Here is a 19113-nt window from a genome sequence, read left to right as displayed (position 1 = left end):
CAAGAAATTATTCCCTTTATACTCAGTTTATACGGAGACAGAATGAGCTGCTGAGGGGAGACTTTCGAAGAGCGTGGTCTCATCTGAAGAATCAGGATCGCTCTTACCTCTAAAATTAAACAGACCATGATGCTGAAATTTTCCTGTCATTCCTGATAAACTCTCCAGATAACATGCATTCCATCACTTTTCAAGTGTCTTCTTCACACTTTAAGTGAAGTTTTATTACAGATATACTACGGATTTCAGAAAACAGATGTTGAAAAATATTTATCAGGACTATGCTTCTTTAGACAGAGCATTCAGAAAAAGCACTAGTATTTCCTTGTGTCACAAAGTGAACATGGTTGTGACTTCTCTTGTGTATTAAATCCTACCTATTCTGTTATTTAAATACAACACAGTCGCAGCAAAATTAGTAAAAAAGGATGTAGGCAGAAAGAGGAAAGACAGGGAGGAATTATCCTCTGTCATTTTCTTCATGCAGTCTACAGCTCATTTTATTCATTGGTTAATCCTAAATCCTCTCCAGTGACTTGCAGCAGTCAGACTACCTGAAGTGAGTTTAATGAGCACTGCAGCAAGTATATTCTGACCTCTTCCATTCCTACTCTTATCAGTATTATACACAGGACTAAGTCTCTAAGAAAGTCTTAGATGCATCACAAATGCATCACAATCTGATTGTAGGAAAGGATAACAGACCAAATAGGGAGGTAATTCTTCCTCCTCCATAACTCTCACCACTATGTGCAACTCCTGGAATTCCTGGGTGGTGATGCTGGGGAAAAGTGCTCAGTCTTGGTGAAGAATCCTGGGGAGAAGTAGGACTAAACAAAGGCTTTTCAGGTTTCTTCATTGTAGGAGAAGACATATCTGCAACAGAAAAAAATGGAACAGTGTCATTAGCTTAGAAGCCTGCCTCAGGATGCACCATTTGTAAACCACAGATATTTTTTTTCACTGTACTTGCGTAAATATTATTTGGTGAACCAACTCCCATATGACCAATATACTAATTTTAAACTATTGCTTTCAAACTTGAGAATGAATAGTAATCCCCTAACTGGTCTTCATCCTGCAAAACAGAAACTGCATTCCTTTCATACCAGACAAGCCAAACAGTGAAGAAATGCATGTCTTCGGAACCTCCCTAAGCACTTCTCAGTGCCCCAGAACATCACCAAATCATCTGCTCCTTCAACAGCTACATAATATTTATTACATTTTTTTAATGGAACACCTACACTCAGGTGTGTAGGGTAACTGCCATACACATGCTGGTTTATGGTATTTATTATTTTGTTATTTCAAAACCCATTCCTTACCCTTCCCAAAACCATAGTGAAACTATGTAACTTCCCTAAGAATAAAGGCTACTTCAACTTCTCTATCAAGTTTTTCCCATGTCTCAAGTAGGGCTTTCCCACTGTTCCTTCTAGTTTCCCTATCCAAAAAAAAAAATCTCTTTAGAGTTCATTGTGTGAAGATAACACACTAGTAGGGACAAATGTATGATTCCTACCATGCAGGGTTACTGATATTGCATAAAGCAAAAATACTTGATTCTTTCTGAAAGTTTAAACTAAATACATAACATTTGTTGGACACTTCACCAAATGATTTCAAAGTATAATATTTTACAGGATACCCTTTCAATATCCTAAGTGAGTTCCATTTCAAAACAATGGGACCAAACTCATGTTTAAAGCAAAGGTAATTTCTTAAGTATTTTACTGGACTGGGGCCATGTTGCAGCTGACTTTCCTACACAGACCATGTTAGCCCTAGAAGTGATTTTGGCACTTTCAATATTAGCACACCATATTGTGCTTTTCTGGGTGGACCTGCAATCATCTTGGAAGACAAAGACAGGCCTGTAAAATGTAAGCACCTTACTGAGTCCAAATTGGACCAGTGCTTTCTGAACTGGCTGGACATTAAGAGTGGGGTTTCATCATGAAAGCCATACTTGGAGCAGGAACAATCAAGCTGAGAGACCACTTGCCTGCTCTGCCCCATCCCATTATCAAGCCCTGCACAGGCACAGGCACCAGACCCAAACCAGACTCTGCCAGTGCCCCTCCATCATACCCCTGCAACTGCCCCGCTCCCCTCTGGTCCTCACTGTAAGTCTGCTGATTTTCCAAAATCAAGGTTCACTTCTTCAAGAAGGCTGCTGAGAAAGGCTTTTGCTCATCAGAATATTAAGCAAGAGCAAAGAATTGCTTTACAACACAGCAATTCAGTACTCATTCAGCTTTAACAGATGTTAACAAAGGTTACTACATGCTTTTTATTATTCTGACATGTTGCAAGTTTGTGTTGTTATCAAAAACACTTAATACTGACAGAGGCACCTCTAGCTCTCTTAGGAAAAATTAGTAAATAAATTGTTGAGAAAGAAAACGGAGGAATATTTTGTTTCTCTGAATTTACCAGCGGGTAGCAAAGACAAAGTTTCCAAATGGTTAGTTTTGTTGAATACATCCTACTAAGCTAAAACATAATTTTTAAAATTGTAAGACTGGGGGTTTTTCATTGATTTTTGCACAGGCAAACAATGATAGGACGGCATACTAATTCAAATATTTCAGTATGTTTTATTTTCTTCTGAAATGACAGCCCTAGCTTCCTCATACAAGGTCCTAGTTCCATCAGAGGAAGAAAACTCTCACACCTCCACAACAGATGTAAGGTTTTATAAAAGCCTGGGACAAAATTAACCAACTATTGTCTTTATACTGTGGTTCTGTGCATACACAGTCTCAGCTTCTGCAGAAACACTGCAATGTTGCAGTTGAAAAAAAAAAAAAGTGTGGCTAACAGCTTATGAACACAGCCTCCCACTACAATACTGTGGTCTTCAGTAGTTGTCACAGAACTTATCAGTGACCAAATAGCTTGTTGACTCTACCACATATAGGCAATCACAAAAGAATGTACAGTTTAATTTTATTTCAATCCAGAAATACTGTGCTTAAGTCTCCCTAAGGAAAATCTTCCTTATGTAAAGCTCATATTCAGCAAAGGAACTCATGAAAGAAAGAGCTGCCTAGCTTCTGAAGGTCTGCATGCATCAGCGGCTCTGATTTCTGGAATGCAACAGGGATTTAATTTGTTTGGTGACTGTTACTTCATTAAACAAGCAAAAGCTTTTGTGTTTTTCAAAATCAAAACATTTTAGTTGCTTGAAAGAAGTAAGCTATATGAAGAGCAATGTAATCAGATTACCCATTAACCTTCCAGTGGCATCACTAATTTGAAAAGACTTTACCGAAAAGGAGTTTGGTGAGTATGATAACCCTCACATTTGCTTTAAAAATGTGCAATTTATTCCTGGTCCTACTTTATGGAAGTAAGAATTGTAGTTAACATGTAGAAAGCCGAGAGCATAAATTATGAAGCAAATGCAGTTAATTTCTCATATAGAAGACTTTCCTCATCAAGGTGAATGCAACTTGTAGTCAGGAATAGAAAATACATCCCTGCTATAAAAATACTCGTAACCCACCAAAACAGCAATTTTAATGTATACTGCACAGCACACTAAAATGAAATCTTTTCAGAAGAAATCTTGTTACAGATAACATAGGCAACTGCAAAGAATAACAGCTGAAGTACAGGCAGCAAATTCTTTGTTAAAACAACGCACTTTGCATTGAGAAGTAATTCAGGTAGCCCCATCCCCCCCACAGCCTCCATGCCTCTCCCCATGTGTGCCTGGCCATCATAACGGAGCATTCATGCTCCTGCCACTGCCAAATAACAGATGCAGCCAACAGGGGAGACAGAACAATAACTGTTTGTATAGGTTAGGAGGAAAGGCTGCAGCCATCTCTTTCTTGACCAAGAGAGTAGGCTTAGAGCTTTAACAGGAAAACACAGAAGTTGCATTTGTTTGGAGAATTACTAGTTACAAACGCAACAAGTGGGAAAAAAGGAAAAAAATGCAATGCAGCTTTTCATTTGCCATAATTTTGTTCACAAGAAACAGTGCCTTCAAATAAAACAGAATGAGTTAAAGTGACAGTGAGACCTCATATGATTTTACTAGTACTTTCTACACAATAGAAAACACACATTTTTCTTATTTTAAAACATCTTAGTTTTTCCACATCAGGTGATACAGTCTAGTAGCTACATAGAGCTTAGTTATATACTGGTAATTACATAAAGAGTGACAAATAGAGGTCACAAAAACAGGCCACTTGCTTTTACATCTGTGCCAAAGTTTCAGGAATGAGATTCTAATTCTTATTAGTTTGAGAATGAAAATAAAACTGGTTTAAGTGTGATTTCTTTTTAATTTTTTGGAAAAAATGCTAAGTACAGATGAAAAGCAGAAAGATGTCAAAAGCACTTAAACAAAATTATGAAAAGGTCAATGTTGATCAGACAGTGTGTCCTGTCCTGCTGAGAATTTTCTTCAAATGTGGAAAAAGGTTTGTTTCTTTTTTAATTCACAGTGCTGTTCCAAATTGTTCTTGCCTGTATCTGTATTCTCATATTACTGTGCAGATATAGTATGTATGCACCCAAACAGGTGGCATGATATACATTTTAAAGCATTACATCAAAGGAAAAAGGGTTTATGCAAATAAAAAGAGTTAGATCATCTGCCTACATAGGAAGGCAGAAGAGCTGCTGTGAAGCACAGAGCATGTAGCCTGTTCATCAGCAGCTTGCACAAATGGTGCTCCAGATGTATAGCTGTTTAAGACAGCCCAAGGCAACAATTTTTGATCAATTCTAATGTGATAAAATGCTGTGGGGAAAGTGTGCAGAAACGTGTTTACATCAGCCTTTAATTGAACTGTTGTTCACTTCCAAAGAACCTTAGGAAACACTAATGAGACATGAGTTTAGGCAATTTCCTTATCAAAGCAAAGACCCTCTTCTTCAGTTTGAAGCATCTTGTCATCCAAGCAGTTCCCTGGATGAATGTCACCTTGGCACACCACTCAGCAAGCCACCTTTTAGCAGAACTTGGCTAGAATCTAGCAGTGATCCAAGGCAAGTTCAAACATCCACCTGCCTGCCTCTGGACACCTAATCTGCTTTCCTGCCCACCACCACAACATGGCAGCTTCTCTTCCTTCTTCATGAGACATGCTTATGAGCAGAGTAAGAAGAAATAATAAACAAATATTAAATCTCTTTTAATGCAGTTTATTATTTACCTCTTCTTATTAGTATGTTTTCTATTACTTAGTTTAACGAGTCTTTCTTTACAAGGTATGCTCCTGCAGACAACAATATGTAAAGATTCATTGACAAGTCATTGACAAGTCTGTAAAGATTCATTGACATAGTGTAGCATCACCTCCAAGACAAAAAAACATTCAGCTTACTGTATACATAATCCCTGTGAAAGCAGGAAAGCTATAGAGTCCATAGCACCACCAGCAATCTGTAAAAGGCATCCTTTCATGCTACAGTTTTAAATAATCTGCTCTTTTCCCAGAAACAGTACCTGGTGTAACCTGGTGGCAGGATACACTACATACATCACATCCATGTGTGCCTCACTTTCTACTGCCTCTAACACAGCTGGTCGGTATGCTTGCGTGAAGCACATGTGAAAACTTAAGTAAAACTTTAAATTCACATTGGATAGCTGGATGATGATGATGAATCGTGACAAATACCACTATGCTCAGGAGAACCAGTTTTGTTTTACACCTGTGCATGTGACGAATGAGCAGAGCCACTCTGCACAGGCAGAGCCAACACACTAATTTTCAGATGTGTTCAGTCCAGTTTCCTTTAACCACGTAAGCATCCTATATTTTTCAGCTGTAGATCTTAATAAGGCACCTAACACTGAATATTGACAGCTGCGTGGCTCTAAAGCACAACCACCTCTCATTTGTAAGAAAAAGGCTTTGTTATATCTGTCCTAAAGACTTGGCACTGGGGCTGGATGGAAACCAAGAATCCTGAAAATCAAAACATTTTAATTCATTTATCTTCTTCACAAAAAAAAAAAAAAAAATGGTGACATATTTTTGTGAATAAATAGGAGAGAGAGATATGCCTGAACAGCCTGGTTTCTGAGGTACTTGATGCCTAGAACAGAGAAAGACTTGCTAGAATTTCTGTTCAGTATCTGGCAGAGATCAGGCTTTGCATCTAGCAAAAGTGAACAACTCAAGAGGGGGACTAGATTAGAATTTCTTCCAATGTCATTTTTCAGTACTGCAAGCTGGTGAGCAAAACACTACATTAAAATTCAGCAAAACAAGAGTAAATTTATTACAATAACAACTGAATTATTTCCTTGGTCATTCTCTATTAATCTTTTCTAATAAATTACACTATTTTATTTTGCATTGCTCTGTAACTATTAATATATAAAGGAGAAGAAAGTGATACAAGAACTCTCAAACTGAAATGTGAGAGTCAGAAACCCTCTAGATGGAGTAAACATGTCATTCTTCTCATCCTTACCCACATGCAAACTTGCAGAATACCATATTTTACCGCCAACAGTTACATTCTGTGGGAGGTGTTAACTTTGATGAATTTCTTTACCTCAACAGAAAGTGATTTGGACAAAACATAGAGGGATTGTATTTACCTGCCTTTATACTTCCCACCATACTGGGGAGAAGATGAATTGGGGGGTTGTAAAACCCCGCAAGTCTATACAAACAAGCTCTAGAATGCTTTTTGTTGCTGTGTGTGACTAACTGTAAAAAGTTGGACAACAGAATTTCTTCATTGCACTACTGATTATCCTACTTTTTATCAACCAAAAGCAAAACAACTCAGTACAGTTTCTGTTGAAATTATATACACTAGCTTTTGAAAAGTATAATTCTAGAGCATGGTTATTTAAGTTAGGGTAATTGGGAAAGCTGCATACATATTTCCTAAAATCTATTTCTTTTTTTTTTTTTTTTTGAATTTTCAGTTTAACAAAAAGCAGTTTATAAAACAGGAGAAGAGGAAAGATATGACGGCCAGATTAGAGCATTAATATTGAATATATACATATCAAAACCATCCATATCCCAAAGTAATTTAAAAAATCATTTAGCTGTAGGACAGGACATACGTACCTAATCCTGTAGCAGTTGTTTGACAGCGTCATATGACATGTAGTAATTGCTTACTGAAGAGATTATTCCTATTTAAATTTATATCTACTGCTGTTAAGATAAGGCTGGAACTGTGGCATGTTATTCTGCAAGAGTAGTGGGCAACAGCAACTCTTCATTCTCATCCTTCAAACCCACCTTGCCACTACTCACGAGAAAGTGACAATAAGCCTCCCAGGAAATCAACATCATAAAATCATGAAATCATAATCAGCATGACCATGTTACTATACCTTCACAGTTTCTTGTGATGAGAAAAATATCTTTTTTTTCCCATGCACTGATCTGCTGGCATAAAGTTGGCCAGCCTTCTCACCCCACATGCTTCATACCAGAAGCGTTGTCCAGCTGGGAGACCCCCAAGTCACAGGTGCCACCACAGAGGTCATGGGGAGCTGGCTGTTGCTGTTGGAGGGAGGTGAGAATGTCTCCATCAGCCCTGCAGTGACACAGGGGGCCAACAGCAAGAGTGACAGGTTTCCCCTCTTCAGCGCCTTCTGCCTCCCTTCTTCCTACAGTTTGAGAATCAGTTTATCCAAGCACCTCTGTACCTGTACAGCCCATCAGATGTCATATGGGAAGTACTTAGGAGTAACTCAGAGCTCAGTGGGGTAGCTACCTTTTAAACATGGAGCAGGCACTTCAAGTTATAAGGCTGCTTTTAGAAACAGAGATAACAAGCATGAGAACAAAATACAGTATTGCTGCTACAAAGGATGTACTATAACAAACATATATACTGCCATTAACAAGCCCACATGACGCCCCAAATACCCTTTAAGCAGCTACAGTATTCTTTAGGTACTCAACAACCTTTTTATTTAACTTTACACTTCAGAAACAGACTGGGCCATTTCATCATCTATGAATTATTGCTAAGAGATGTGATTCCAGTAGATAGCTGTGACCATTATGGGAGACTGAGAGAAAATCTAATTAAAAGCCAAACAAATTATAAAGACTTTAAGTACATTTTAGTCATTTATCAAATTATCCTACAGCAAGTCATCTAAACACCAAGGAAAAATGCCCAGCTACAACATCTCTTTAATCCTGAGAATCCAAAGACGTTGGCCAGAAAACGAAATCAATATTGCAAACTTAACTGCAAAAGTCAGAAAAGCATTTCCAGTTTCTAATGCAGTAAGATTAAAGAGGCATTTGAGAAAAAAATAAATGATTTAGAAGCATTTAGGTTATGGCATCTCCTTTTTATTTTTATGACAGTCTCTACTGGTAACAGTTTAGGATGGTTTAATAGATGTTCTATATTAATTTAATTGTAGATTCATCTGGGGAATGGTTTTGAACTGAGATAAAATCATTAACTCACACTGAAATATACTACATTGATCAAGTTTGATACAGTTCATATGAAAGCAGTTAAAAAGAGTAATTAAGAATCTTTTCAAATGTATCTGTATATACAGAACAGAAACAAAGAATCTATCAATCAAGACAAAAAGGAGAGGTGCCTAAAAAAAGTTACAGTATGTGGGCTAAATTTATTTTTTCCATCTCATGGATGTACCACAGATGTACTGGGAAAAAATGTCAGTGCAGGCACCTATAATGCATGATGTACTAAATACCTATACTTTTGGAACTGAAGATACTCTGCACCACATAGGTCAGGTCATACAGAATAGTACTTATCTTACAATTTCTAATAGATGCTAATCAGTTTCAAATATACTTATGAAATCTCTTATTCAGCAACATTGGAATAGAACAATTACATGTTGTAGCTCCTGAGCCAAATCTTGCATTAAGACATGCATTTTATCATTGATTTCAAGACCTTTTGCGTCACCATCAAGGTAACAGGATGTTGCCATAGTATATAGCTCACCACAGAATGAGTGCTATGCGTGTAAGAAAAATGTCCTTTTGCACTTACATCTTTCATTGATGTACACAAGAGATGCATATGCTAGCCTCGAGTGTATTCAAGTCAGTAATCACACATGGAAAACATTAAGTAATAGACCCTGCCACAATATAGGAGTCAAAATAAAAGACAAAGAACCTGTTATGAGATCTTTTACAGTGACTTTATTGAGCAAATAACAGCCATTTCCAGGAAGGCAAAGAAGCAAACCTTTTTGAATGTTTCTTACTGCATCTCCTACTGTATTTGTCTTTCTGTCTGTATTTCTAAACATTTTATTACTCTTCATTCACTCAGAAACTGAAGTGTACATGGGCTGAAGGACAAGTTAGGTCCCTGCTCTGCCCAGAGTAGAAACCTCCTCTTCTGCTACTCTGAATATTTGAAGATAATCATGAACAAGTTGAAAATTGGTCTAAAGCTATTCTAAACACAGAAAAACAGATGTAATTTCTCTTGCTTTATTTTTTGAGTGAACATATACTTAACACCATTCACATCCAGTAATGAAGAATATAAATTCTTCTGACGTACAAGCAACTTAAGATAATATTTTTGCTGTCCTGTTTATGGAATTATTCCTCTTTCTCTGCCTTTTTAATTAAATAAGCATTTGAAAGCTCCTTTACCTATTTTTCTATACCTAGTGCCTTTCAAGCTCTAAGAATAAGAAAGCACTTTTAATCTTTATGAAAATAATGTTTAACTTATTTTATGTACTAGGAGTTTTTCTTGTAAAATTGCCACTATCGAAACAAAAAGTACACTAATTCCCTATTGATTTAAAATTTAGCTGTCATGGCAGAACTACCAATTTTTAACAAGCAGGCATAATGCCCATTCATTGAACACTATCAATGGCTTGTTCTGCAACCAGGAAGAAAGAGGAGAACCCAACTTCCAGCCTCTAAGGCGACTCTTCCTTTCTAATGCTATTGTTTATTATTGTTTGATGCCACCTTTCATAGCCAACAGGATATGGCTAAGAATTACTTCTGGAAATGCACTTTGAAAAGTTATTCTTGGTGAAAAGTACCTCTTAAATTATGAATATGAAGTTACGAAAACTTATCAAATGGAAGCATTTGACGACTGTGCACCCATTGTACTAGTTAAAAACAGAAAATTTAAATAGATCCATAAGGTATGCATAGGTATATGTGTGTGTATATATATGTATGTGTATATGTGTATACATTGACTAAAGAGTATTTTGAAATAAGAGAAAATACAAAGGCAGATGTAATAGAAATCACTAACAAGACATAAATTGCTTAAAACATGATTTGACATACAAGGATTTTGAGAACACAGACTAAGCCAAAAACACAAAAACTCATTTAACAGATATTCATCAAGGTAAACCTTTGCAAGAAGAATTTATCTGTTAGGTGGAGACTACGAGTTTCTAACGCATTAGGAGAAGGAACACTGGGAGCTGGAAAAAATCCTGAACTTTGTCCAACACATGCCACCAAAAAGCCAAGGTGATCTGTTACTGTTCTCAGCTCCTGGACCACATCAACTATTTCCTCCTTTAGTTGCCTTACTTCAGAAATAAGAACATCCATCTTTGACAGTTGATGAGAAGAAGGCCCAAAAAGGAAGAAGCCATCAGGAAGGACCCCAGTGAGGAAGGAATGTCCAGTGGAGGGGGAGAGAGCAAACGAGGACAAGTGTCCAGATGAGGAGTATCCAACAAAGGGGGTTGGGACCTGAGAAATAGAGGGTCCAACAGCTGCTGGCCAATCAACAGGGGAAGGTGGACCAGCTGTTTCAGTTTTAATGGTATGCTGGCATCTTGATTCTTGACTGTTGGCAGAGGTGGGTGAGGTGTAAGAGAGTGAACATGATGAAGAAACCGTAAAATTAAAATTCACTTCATTGTATATTGACATTCGATATTTCCAGAGACCTGACTACTACAGAAATCCACATGAATATCTCCACTTTTATCATGACCAGCATGTATTTTATTTACAATATACACAGTCTTGTAATACTGTAAAACAGATCTCAAGGAAAAATACTGAAATTGTCTGCAATTATGTTAATGCACTTTGTCAAGCTAGCTTTTAGAAGGGAAGCCATAAGTTCCCACAATGTGCTCTGTTCTTCTGTTATTCCTGTCTCCTTATGAGTTAAGGAAAAAGTATCTGATTCACTTACCAGTTAATAAATCAAGATGTTCACCAACAGTTCTTAGCCTACTAGATCTTCCCTATTTTTTATCCACTCACTAGTCATTAGTTTTGTTATGTTTTTAATAACTTCCTTTTCCAAATGGAAAGGTGATTTTTTTTTTTTTTTTTTACTGTACAAAATTCCTAAAACACTTAGCAAATTTACTCATGCAGCAACTTCCATCTATTTCAAGAAGTATTACTATACTACTGCAGGAACTCAAGGGGGTTTTTTTAATAGAGAAAAATGTAAAGAATCCAGTAACAGCAACCTGGAAAAAGGAAGACTGCAAGAGATTTACAGCAAACTACTGTTTAAATCTAAATATATTTCCAGTTGGTACAAATATAAGATATGATCTAGATATTATTGAAGTTATTACGACATTCAACTGGAAAAAATGAGGTACAGGAGAGAACAAATAACTTCCATAGGGTCTGACAACAGACACAGAAATTGAGCTGCTAATTGTCATGTTAGGGCTCTATTTTTAAGTAATGCACCAGTCTCAGAGACCACTTTTCACTTTCTTAGGCTCTGGGATTTTTGGAGGACGATTAGTTACTTGGAAAACTACTGGTAGAAAGAAGGTTTGGGAGAAATCTTTGCAGTTATAAACCTGCCTATTTGCTCTGCAGTAAGACCTCACACCTGCTTCAAAATATCATGCAAATAGAGTTTTAGTTTGGTTATGCAAATAGAGTTTAAGTATTTTAACACAGCAAAAGTAATGGCACATACTACAAAATCTTCCCACAGTGATTGAATGTATGTAAACTCAAAAACAACACTGCAAATCCACAGTATTATTTATTAATCTGGTTTTGAAAATATTACACATACTCTCTTGGTTACATATATTTTTAGAATAGTCACAAACTTTTGCAAGTCAATGAGGTAAACCTCCAGTACAGTATCGTACCTTCCAAGCTTTTCTTTCCTTCCATAAGGATTTATAATCTGACTTCAATAAATATAAATAAAAATTCATTTTTAATACTAATTTTGGTTAATTAGGGAATATTTTAATATTTTTATATCAGAATAGTAACATGCATAACAATACTACAGGACTGGATAATGAAGCCATTGCTTATAACCCTTTGTAGATCGGTTTTGACCAATTTTATGCCATCTAAAGCTCCTATTTTTCAGATACGCTTACTTATTTCTGCCCAGAATTATATATTTAAACATCTTACAACATCACTACATACATCTTCCAACTCCACTAAAATAGACTATAAAACACAACATCTGGAAATTTTGTCAAAACATTTTTGGAAGTAGTACAAGAGGAAGAAGATAGATAACAGCACAAGTACAAAGTCTGGAGGTTTAAAACTGGAAGTAAAGTGTGATGTGCAGAAGATTTTGTTGGAACTGGGATAGATTTCTTTTCCTTAGTTTCACAAATGACAGATTTCTGGCTAACCTACAAGTACTCGTATAGTCATGTTCCTGCCCCTCATAATGGTGCTTGCAAAGAAAAGAAGCTGCAGAAGCTATGAGGATTACAACAGAGTCACTCATACAAAATGACTCCTTTCCTGATGTCTACTTACCTACTAAACTACATGATATTTCTTTTCCACAGCAATGGTAGTTTGATCCAACCTGTACCACCCCACTGCAAATTTTTATTATTTGTCGCATTTTGTTCATCCAGTATATTTTTCATGAGACACCACCTGGAATACTGTGATCAGTTTTAGAGCCCCAAACATACGAAGGACCTGCTAGAGTGAGTCCAGAGGAGGGACACAAAGATGCTCAGAGGGCTGGAGCACCTCTGCTATGAAAGCCTGAATACAGGCTGAAAGAGTTGGGCTAGTTCAGCCTGGAGAAGAGAAGGTTCAGGGGAGACCTCAGAGCAGCTTCCAGTGTCTAACGAGGGACGATAAAATATCTGGATAGGGACTTTATACAAGGGCATGTAGTGACAGGACAGAGGGGAGAACAGCTTTAAACTGAAAGAAGGAAGATTTAGATTAGACATCAGGAAGAAGTTCTTCACTGTGAGCATGGTGAGACACTGGAACAGGTTGACCAGACAAGCTGTGGATGCCCCATCGCTGGCAGCGTTCAACGTCAGGTTGGACAGGGCTTTGAGCCATCTGTCTAGTGGAAGGTGTCCCTGCCTATGGCAGTGGGGTTGGATCTAAATGATCTTTAAGGACCCTTTCAACCCAAGCCATTCTGTGATTCTATGTTACCCATTAATCTTTATTTAATTCTATCAAAATGGTTAGATACCCCTCAGACACCTGTGAAACTCCTAACTATTTTATTCCAACCCGTTTCAGCTATCGTTTTGCTGTGACTATCTCTAGTTCCAAACTACCAGGCATCTCATTTTTGCTACTTTAGAAATGCAGCTAAATAAAGATATGAAAAGCCTTCATGACAAAAGAATCTTTCAAATCCATGAAAATTTCTATTTCTATGAAAATACATTAAACTTAGGTATACAGATGAAGAAACTAGATCTAGTACAGGTCAGAAGTTAGGGACTTTGTTCTGTCAGGTAAAAAACAAAAGACAATGAAACTGAAATCAATAATGCTGTATCTTAATATTAACCCTATTTCTGATTTTCTTTCTCTTAGAAAAGTCAAAATTGCATCAGAGTGAAAGAGAACCTACTTACCAATAAACATGATACCTCTGCATATTCTCATTTGTGGGTACTGTGGTATGATTCATATTTCTGGTGCTGATGACCTTTGGAGACTGCCTGGAAAAGCAATGCCTGTTGGGACTGCATGAGCATCCCCTGGCGACACTGGATGAACACAAATGTGAACCCAAATGGCTTCTCTTTTTGATTTATGCCTAACCTTATATGAAACACAGATCTCCGTGGTTGAGAGAGAAGTAGTACCAGTGAGCTCTCTGGCATAGAAACCACGTCCAAACTTCTATTTTTATTATCTTTGTGCTTGCAGGCATAAGGAAACAGAGCATAGGTTTTCACAAATACCCTGTCTTGGTAAGACTTCTGTATCCAAAACAAGCTTTCCACAGATACATGCTAATATGAAGATAAGTATCTAACAAGCTTGCAGCAGAACAAATATGCCAGGAGTTACCAAATACCCCTTTCCAGTGAGGCCAAGTATGAAGGATAGGTATTGTGACCAGAACCTCACAGTGTTTCCACAGCAGCAGCATAACCTCAGAAAGTGAATACAGCCAAACATAAACGGTTAGGGGCAGAAAGATTATTCTTCCCCCAATATAATGGTTTTCAGACCATAAAATGGTATATCTGTCCCTCTGCAGAAATGGAAGAATATCTTAAGGACAGAAAAAACGAGATCCCTCATAGTGTCTCAAAGACAACCTCTCTGCCAGGGTTCTAGTAAAATTTCACTGGGCCCAGCAGAGCTAGAGAACAGGATTTTCAGGGAGGAATGAAGAAAAGAAGCAAAAATAAAATACACTGATCCACATCTATCTCTTTTGTTCTCTTTCTCATCTTTCAGAGTTCTCTGGTTTATGAAACATATAGAGAGAATTAAAGGCTGTTTCAGTCCAGAAGTCTAGCTACTCAATGCCAAAGAAATTAAGTAAAGGCCTATTGTAAATCTACTAAAGCGATCTGAACAATAACATTGTTCACTAGTCATAAATGTGACATGAGGAAGGCTGGTAAAACTGAATAAATCCAGTGTTCCCAGAGCACAGTCAGTTGCAAGCAGAATGATTCAAGAGCTAAAACACAATTGAGATAGTTAGGAACTATAGAGATCATCTGTGAAAGGCTCTGTCAGCAGCATCTAGGCTCAGCTGTCCATGCAGCACTGCATTTCTTAGAAGTCCCTACAGTTCAATCAGTAGAACAAAAGGACTTCATTTCACAAGTGGGGATATGTGGTGACCACTTTAGAGAGGAACTATGGGCTGTTTTCCCCACAGCTGCAAAAAACATTTACTTGAAAAGCACAAAAATTGAGGTACAAACCTGTCTTTTAGGAAAAATCCTAATAAAGTGTCAGGTAACAGCCACAGAGGAAAACATTTCACACAAGCAGGAAGATTCTGGCCGGTAGAATTGTTATTTTGCTGTTCTTAAGTTTGGTTATGCAAAGCCACAGGCAAGTTTGGTTTTCTATTTTAAATTCAAGAGCAAATGCAAACAGACAGGAAATAAAAAATATCAGGGCCTCCATAAGGAACAAAAAGCACAAGAGAAATAATGAAGGAAAGACTAGTAATATCATGTGAGAGGAATAGCCTAATGATGAGCACACAGATCAAGGGTAAGCAGAAGCAGATTAAAAGGAGACCAACTGTAACAAAAATTTGAAAATAAAAGGCAGTTAAATTAAATACCCATCACATGCTACCTTGCACGCAGGGATGAAAGAGAAAAATCAACACGCAAAAGAAAAAAAAAAAAGAAGACTAAACCAATCTAAATATGAGGTAAGGCCAAAGGGTCAGTTGGTTACTGAAGATCTGAAAGTAAGAATGAGCAGTGGACAGTGAAAAGGAGGGCAAACACTGGAAAATTAGCAAAGGAAGCAACGGCATGTCTTTTCCTCTGTTTCACTTCTGCATACTTTGCTGTACATTTCCCAGACTCTCCAAATAGCTGCAGTACCTCAGCCACAGGATCCATTAACCAACACTGTTCAAATACACATGAGTTTAAGCACATTTTCACATCACAAAGGTGAAAGAAAAGACTATGAGGGCATCTAGGTTTATAAAGCATCAGGATTACATGAGGGACAGTTATGACAATTAATTTTACTGTTTTGACAGCCATAACTTTATTCTCCATACAAACATATTCCTTGCTTCTGATAACCCAAACCACAACACCACCCTTAACATGTGGATGTAGTCCCACAGAGGTACATGTGGGCTCTTCAGAAAAATCCTATTGGACCTATTCTGAGTCACACCGTATGGACTAAATGCACATACAGCAGTCTGTCGTGGAAAAACAAAAACTGAGCAAACTCATGTTGACCCAGACACAGTATGGAGATGTTTTGCTTTTTACTTGAAACCATTGTACTCAAAATCCTGCTGGGATGATCACAGCATTCACAGTATCAAGTACCTCATTTGCCACACATCTTTTCAAATTATTGATAAGGCAGTGACCAGATGGAAAAATTATTATGTGGTTGTTTACACCATATCGTGTTGACTGCTGGTTATAACTACATTTATGAAACCAGCAAATACACATACAAGACAGAAAAACTATTCCTCTAAAATGGCGTCATTTTATTGTGGTAATGAAAAGGCAGATGCACAGATTTATGTATATCTGAATATACTTCGAAGTAAAATAGTCCCATGTTACCTACCTTGATCTCTTTCATGCCATGTCCGACTCCCCGCAGCTGGTGAATTTGGAGAAGGATAAAAGTCTCCTGTCGGGCTTGGCTCCATATTTTCATCTATGGAGATAGTTTTGGGTCTTTTGCTGTTGACATAATGTGAGATTTGGCAATGAATACGATACGCAGCTACTAATGGAATATAGACTGCTTTGATTTCAAGAAATATTTCAATAGAAAGTAAAAGAGAAAGTAATTCAAGCATATGAAGCACAAAAAAGTGGATATTAAAGTTTACATTAACTTACGCAGATTATCTTATTTAATAATACGTAATGCAGGCATGCGCTTGCATTTTTTATGTTATTTAGTTTTTTAAAGATGGCATAAATGGGTAACATAAATGTCTACCAGCATTTGGCTGACCAACCAAGAAACCAGTTCCTGTAATTTACCAAAGAAAAGTTGTGTCATGAGAGTGTTAAACACTGTACAGAAACCATGAAAGCGAAACAAAGCACTGGAAAACCATTACTGATAAAGTCAAGGTAAACCAGGAAATATTCTGAATGTGTTAATAAGGAAAAAATATAGTTTACTGTTATTTCACTAGGGCAAAATTCTAAGCTTTCCAAAGGCTTTTCATTTCAGACTATTTTAATTAAAAAAAACCAAAAGGCCCACATTTCAAGTCCACTATATAAAATCAGTGGACATTTCAATACAGTGGAGGGAGTCAAGTTTCTTTGTAACGATGTATACTGAAGCTGTTATGCTGACTGGCAAAGAAAACCAGTGTGAAGATTTTAATGGTGGTGATGGTATCATTGTTATTATTGTTGTTAGGACAACATTGTGGGAATTAACTCATCCATTTCTAAAACGCAGCAGGTGAAATGCCGAGCTGAAAATACAGTGGAATGAAACAGGGAATATGAGCAAAACAACTCAGAAGCACCAGACGCTGGTGGAAAAACACCCCAGTCCCTAGCAGTCCTGTTAAACCCTATCACACTGTGCAGATATTTCCTGACTCACTGAGGTGCAGAAACATGGGTTAATGTGAGGTCCTATAGTGCTTATCATTTCATGGTGCATCAGGCGCTTTCAGAAAAGCAAGGGTCCCAAGGGACATGACAGACTGGACATTATCTGGGAGTCAGAAGGAGGGCACAACAGGTTCTCCACCTCTGTGGGCCCACCAGCTGTTTCTGAGGGAGGGAATGTCAGCTTTTTTAAGGTTGGGAGAAGGGAGCATGTCAAAGTGAGGAAGAAGAAGGTTCCTCAGATCAAACTGCCTGTAGCAGGCACATGGAGACCCTTGAGAAAAAATAGAAAGCCTATGACTACTTCACATGCTCCTCATTGTTCCTACTGTGCTAGGAAATGCCCCTTGTAAGGGTGAGGAAGGAAACATACTTTCATGAGCTGAGGTGATGCTACCAATGAAGACATCTTTATATACATGTCCTAATGCTTTTTCCACAGGAAACCGTATCTGTCCCAACATATCTTTCAAAATGGAGGTCCAAGAGGTAGCCCTCTAAAACAGCCTTTGTGTGTGCAACTGCCCTGTGTCATTGACCCCTGCCAGCAGGTTCCCAGCTGCTCGACATTCTTGCAGCAGTTTCAGGATGAGTAGCTGTTCTCTTGGCAGATGATTCTATGAGCACTTCAAACCCTGACAAAAGTTATTATAATTTTCAAGATCAGCAGCAATGACAGGCAATAATGACACTGCTTCAAATTACAAAATCTGTAATATAGATATCGGTATTTAGATTATGGTAACGTACACAGGTAACCTAACTCACAAAATCAGAGGAAAGTCATAAAATAGTTGATTGCTGACAGTATTTATGAATTGCTTGTCCTAGACTATTAAAACTGGTTTCACTTTAGCATTTATTTCAAATTTTTACCTGCTTGGTGGAGAGGACAAGGACCTCTGTAGATTTACACCCGAATTCATATCATGGTAATATGGCTGGCTCGGAAGCTCTCCAATTGGGAAATTCACTCCAGTTCCCTGGGTTATGGGTGCTGAAAAATACATCATCATAACAAGTCAAATATATTCTTCCATCTTTTTAGCCATCTTTTCATTTTTAGCACTGGGAAAAACATCAAGATGCTACTACATTTATCTAATTTCCTGCCTCTTGCAGAAACAAAGTACAAACAAGTTCTATCAATGTTTATATATCTAAAAAAGTGAAGTATCTTCCCCAGTCCCTAGAAATCCCTTAGCAGTTATTCAGACATATTTTTTGTATAACAGGTAACCCAGAATCATCAATATGAAAAAGGTAACACAAACCTCAGCACAAAGTTCAGCCTTCTGTAGAAGGACTTTTATAATGAATGAGGCAGAGTTTGTAAGGACAGCTAACAATATTCATTAAAGAACTGAAATAAATGAAAAGAACAAACTCAGGGACACATAAACTCATTTTCCCTTAATGTTAACTCTTTTATATTAACAATAGTCTTCTGTGCTGACAGCATGGTTTGCTGTCTCCTTTTTCTTTCACCAGTGCCACAGGTACTGCTTTGCATATGTATTTCTACATACAAACACACACTCAATGTTATCTTCACCTCCTTACAGAGTCTGTGTACCGTACAC

General features: G+C 37.5%; 1 protein-coding gene across 9 annotated transcripts in view; it reads right to left on the bottom strand.

Moving 5' to 3' along the window:
• Positions 1–19113, bottom strand: part of NFIB (nuclear factor I B) — a 169764-nt gene that overhangs the window by 39281 nt on the left and 111370 nt on the right. For all 9 annotated transcript variants that reach the window (XM_030512274.1, XM_030512277.1, XM_030512275.1 and 6 more), the window contains exons 5-7: positions 18407–18527; positions 16512–16630; positions 745–876 (exon numbers count right to left, since the gene is read on the bottom strand). In XM_030512274.1, the coding sequence (XP_030368134.1) occupies positions 745–876; positions 16512–16630; positions 18407–18527 (372 nt within the window). The remainder of the gene's footprint in view (positions 1–744; positions 877–16511; positions 16631–18406; positions 18528–19113) is intronic.

The sequence above is a fragment of the Strigops habroptila genome, chromosome Z, assembly GCF_004027225.2.
Source record: "Strigops habroptila isolate Jane chromosome Z, bStrHab1.2.pri, whole genome shotgun sequence".
Lineage (NCBI taxonomy): Eukaryota > Metazoa > Chordata > Aves > Psittaciformes > Psittacidae > Strigops > Strigops habroptila.
The sequence above is the reverse complement of the archived record's forward strand: the minus strand, read 5'-3'. Positions and strand labels throughout refer to the sequence as shown.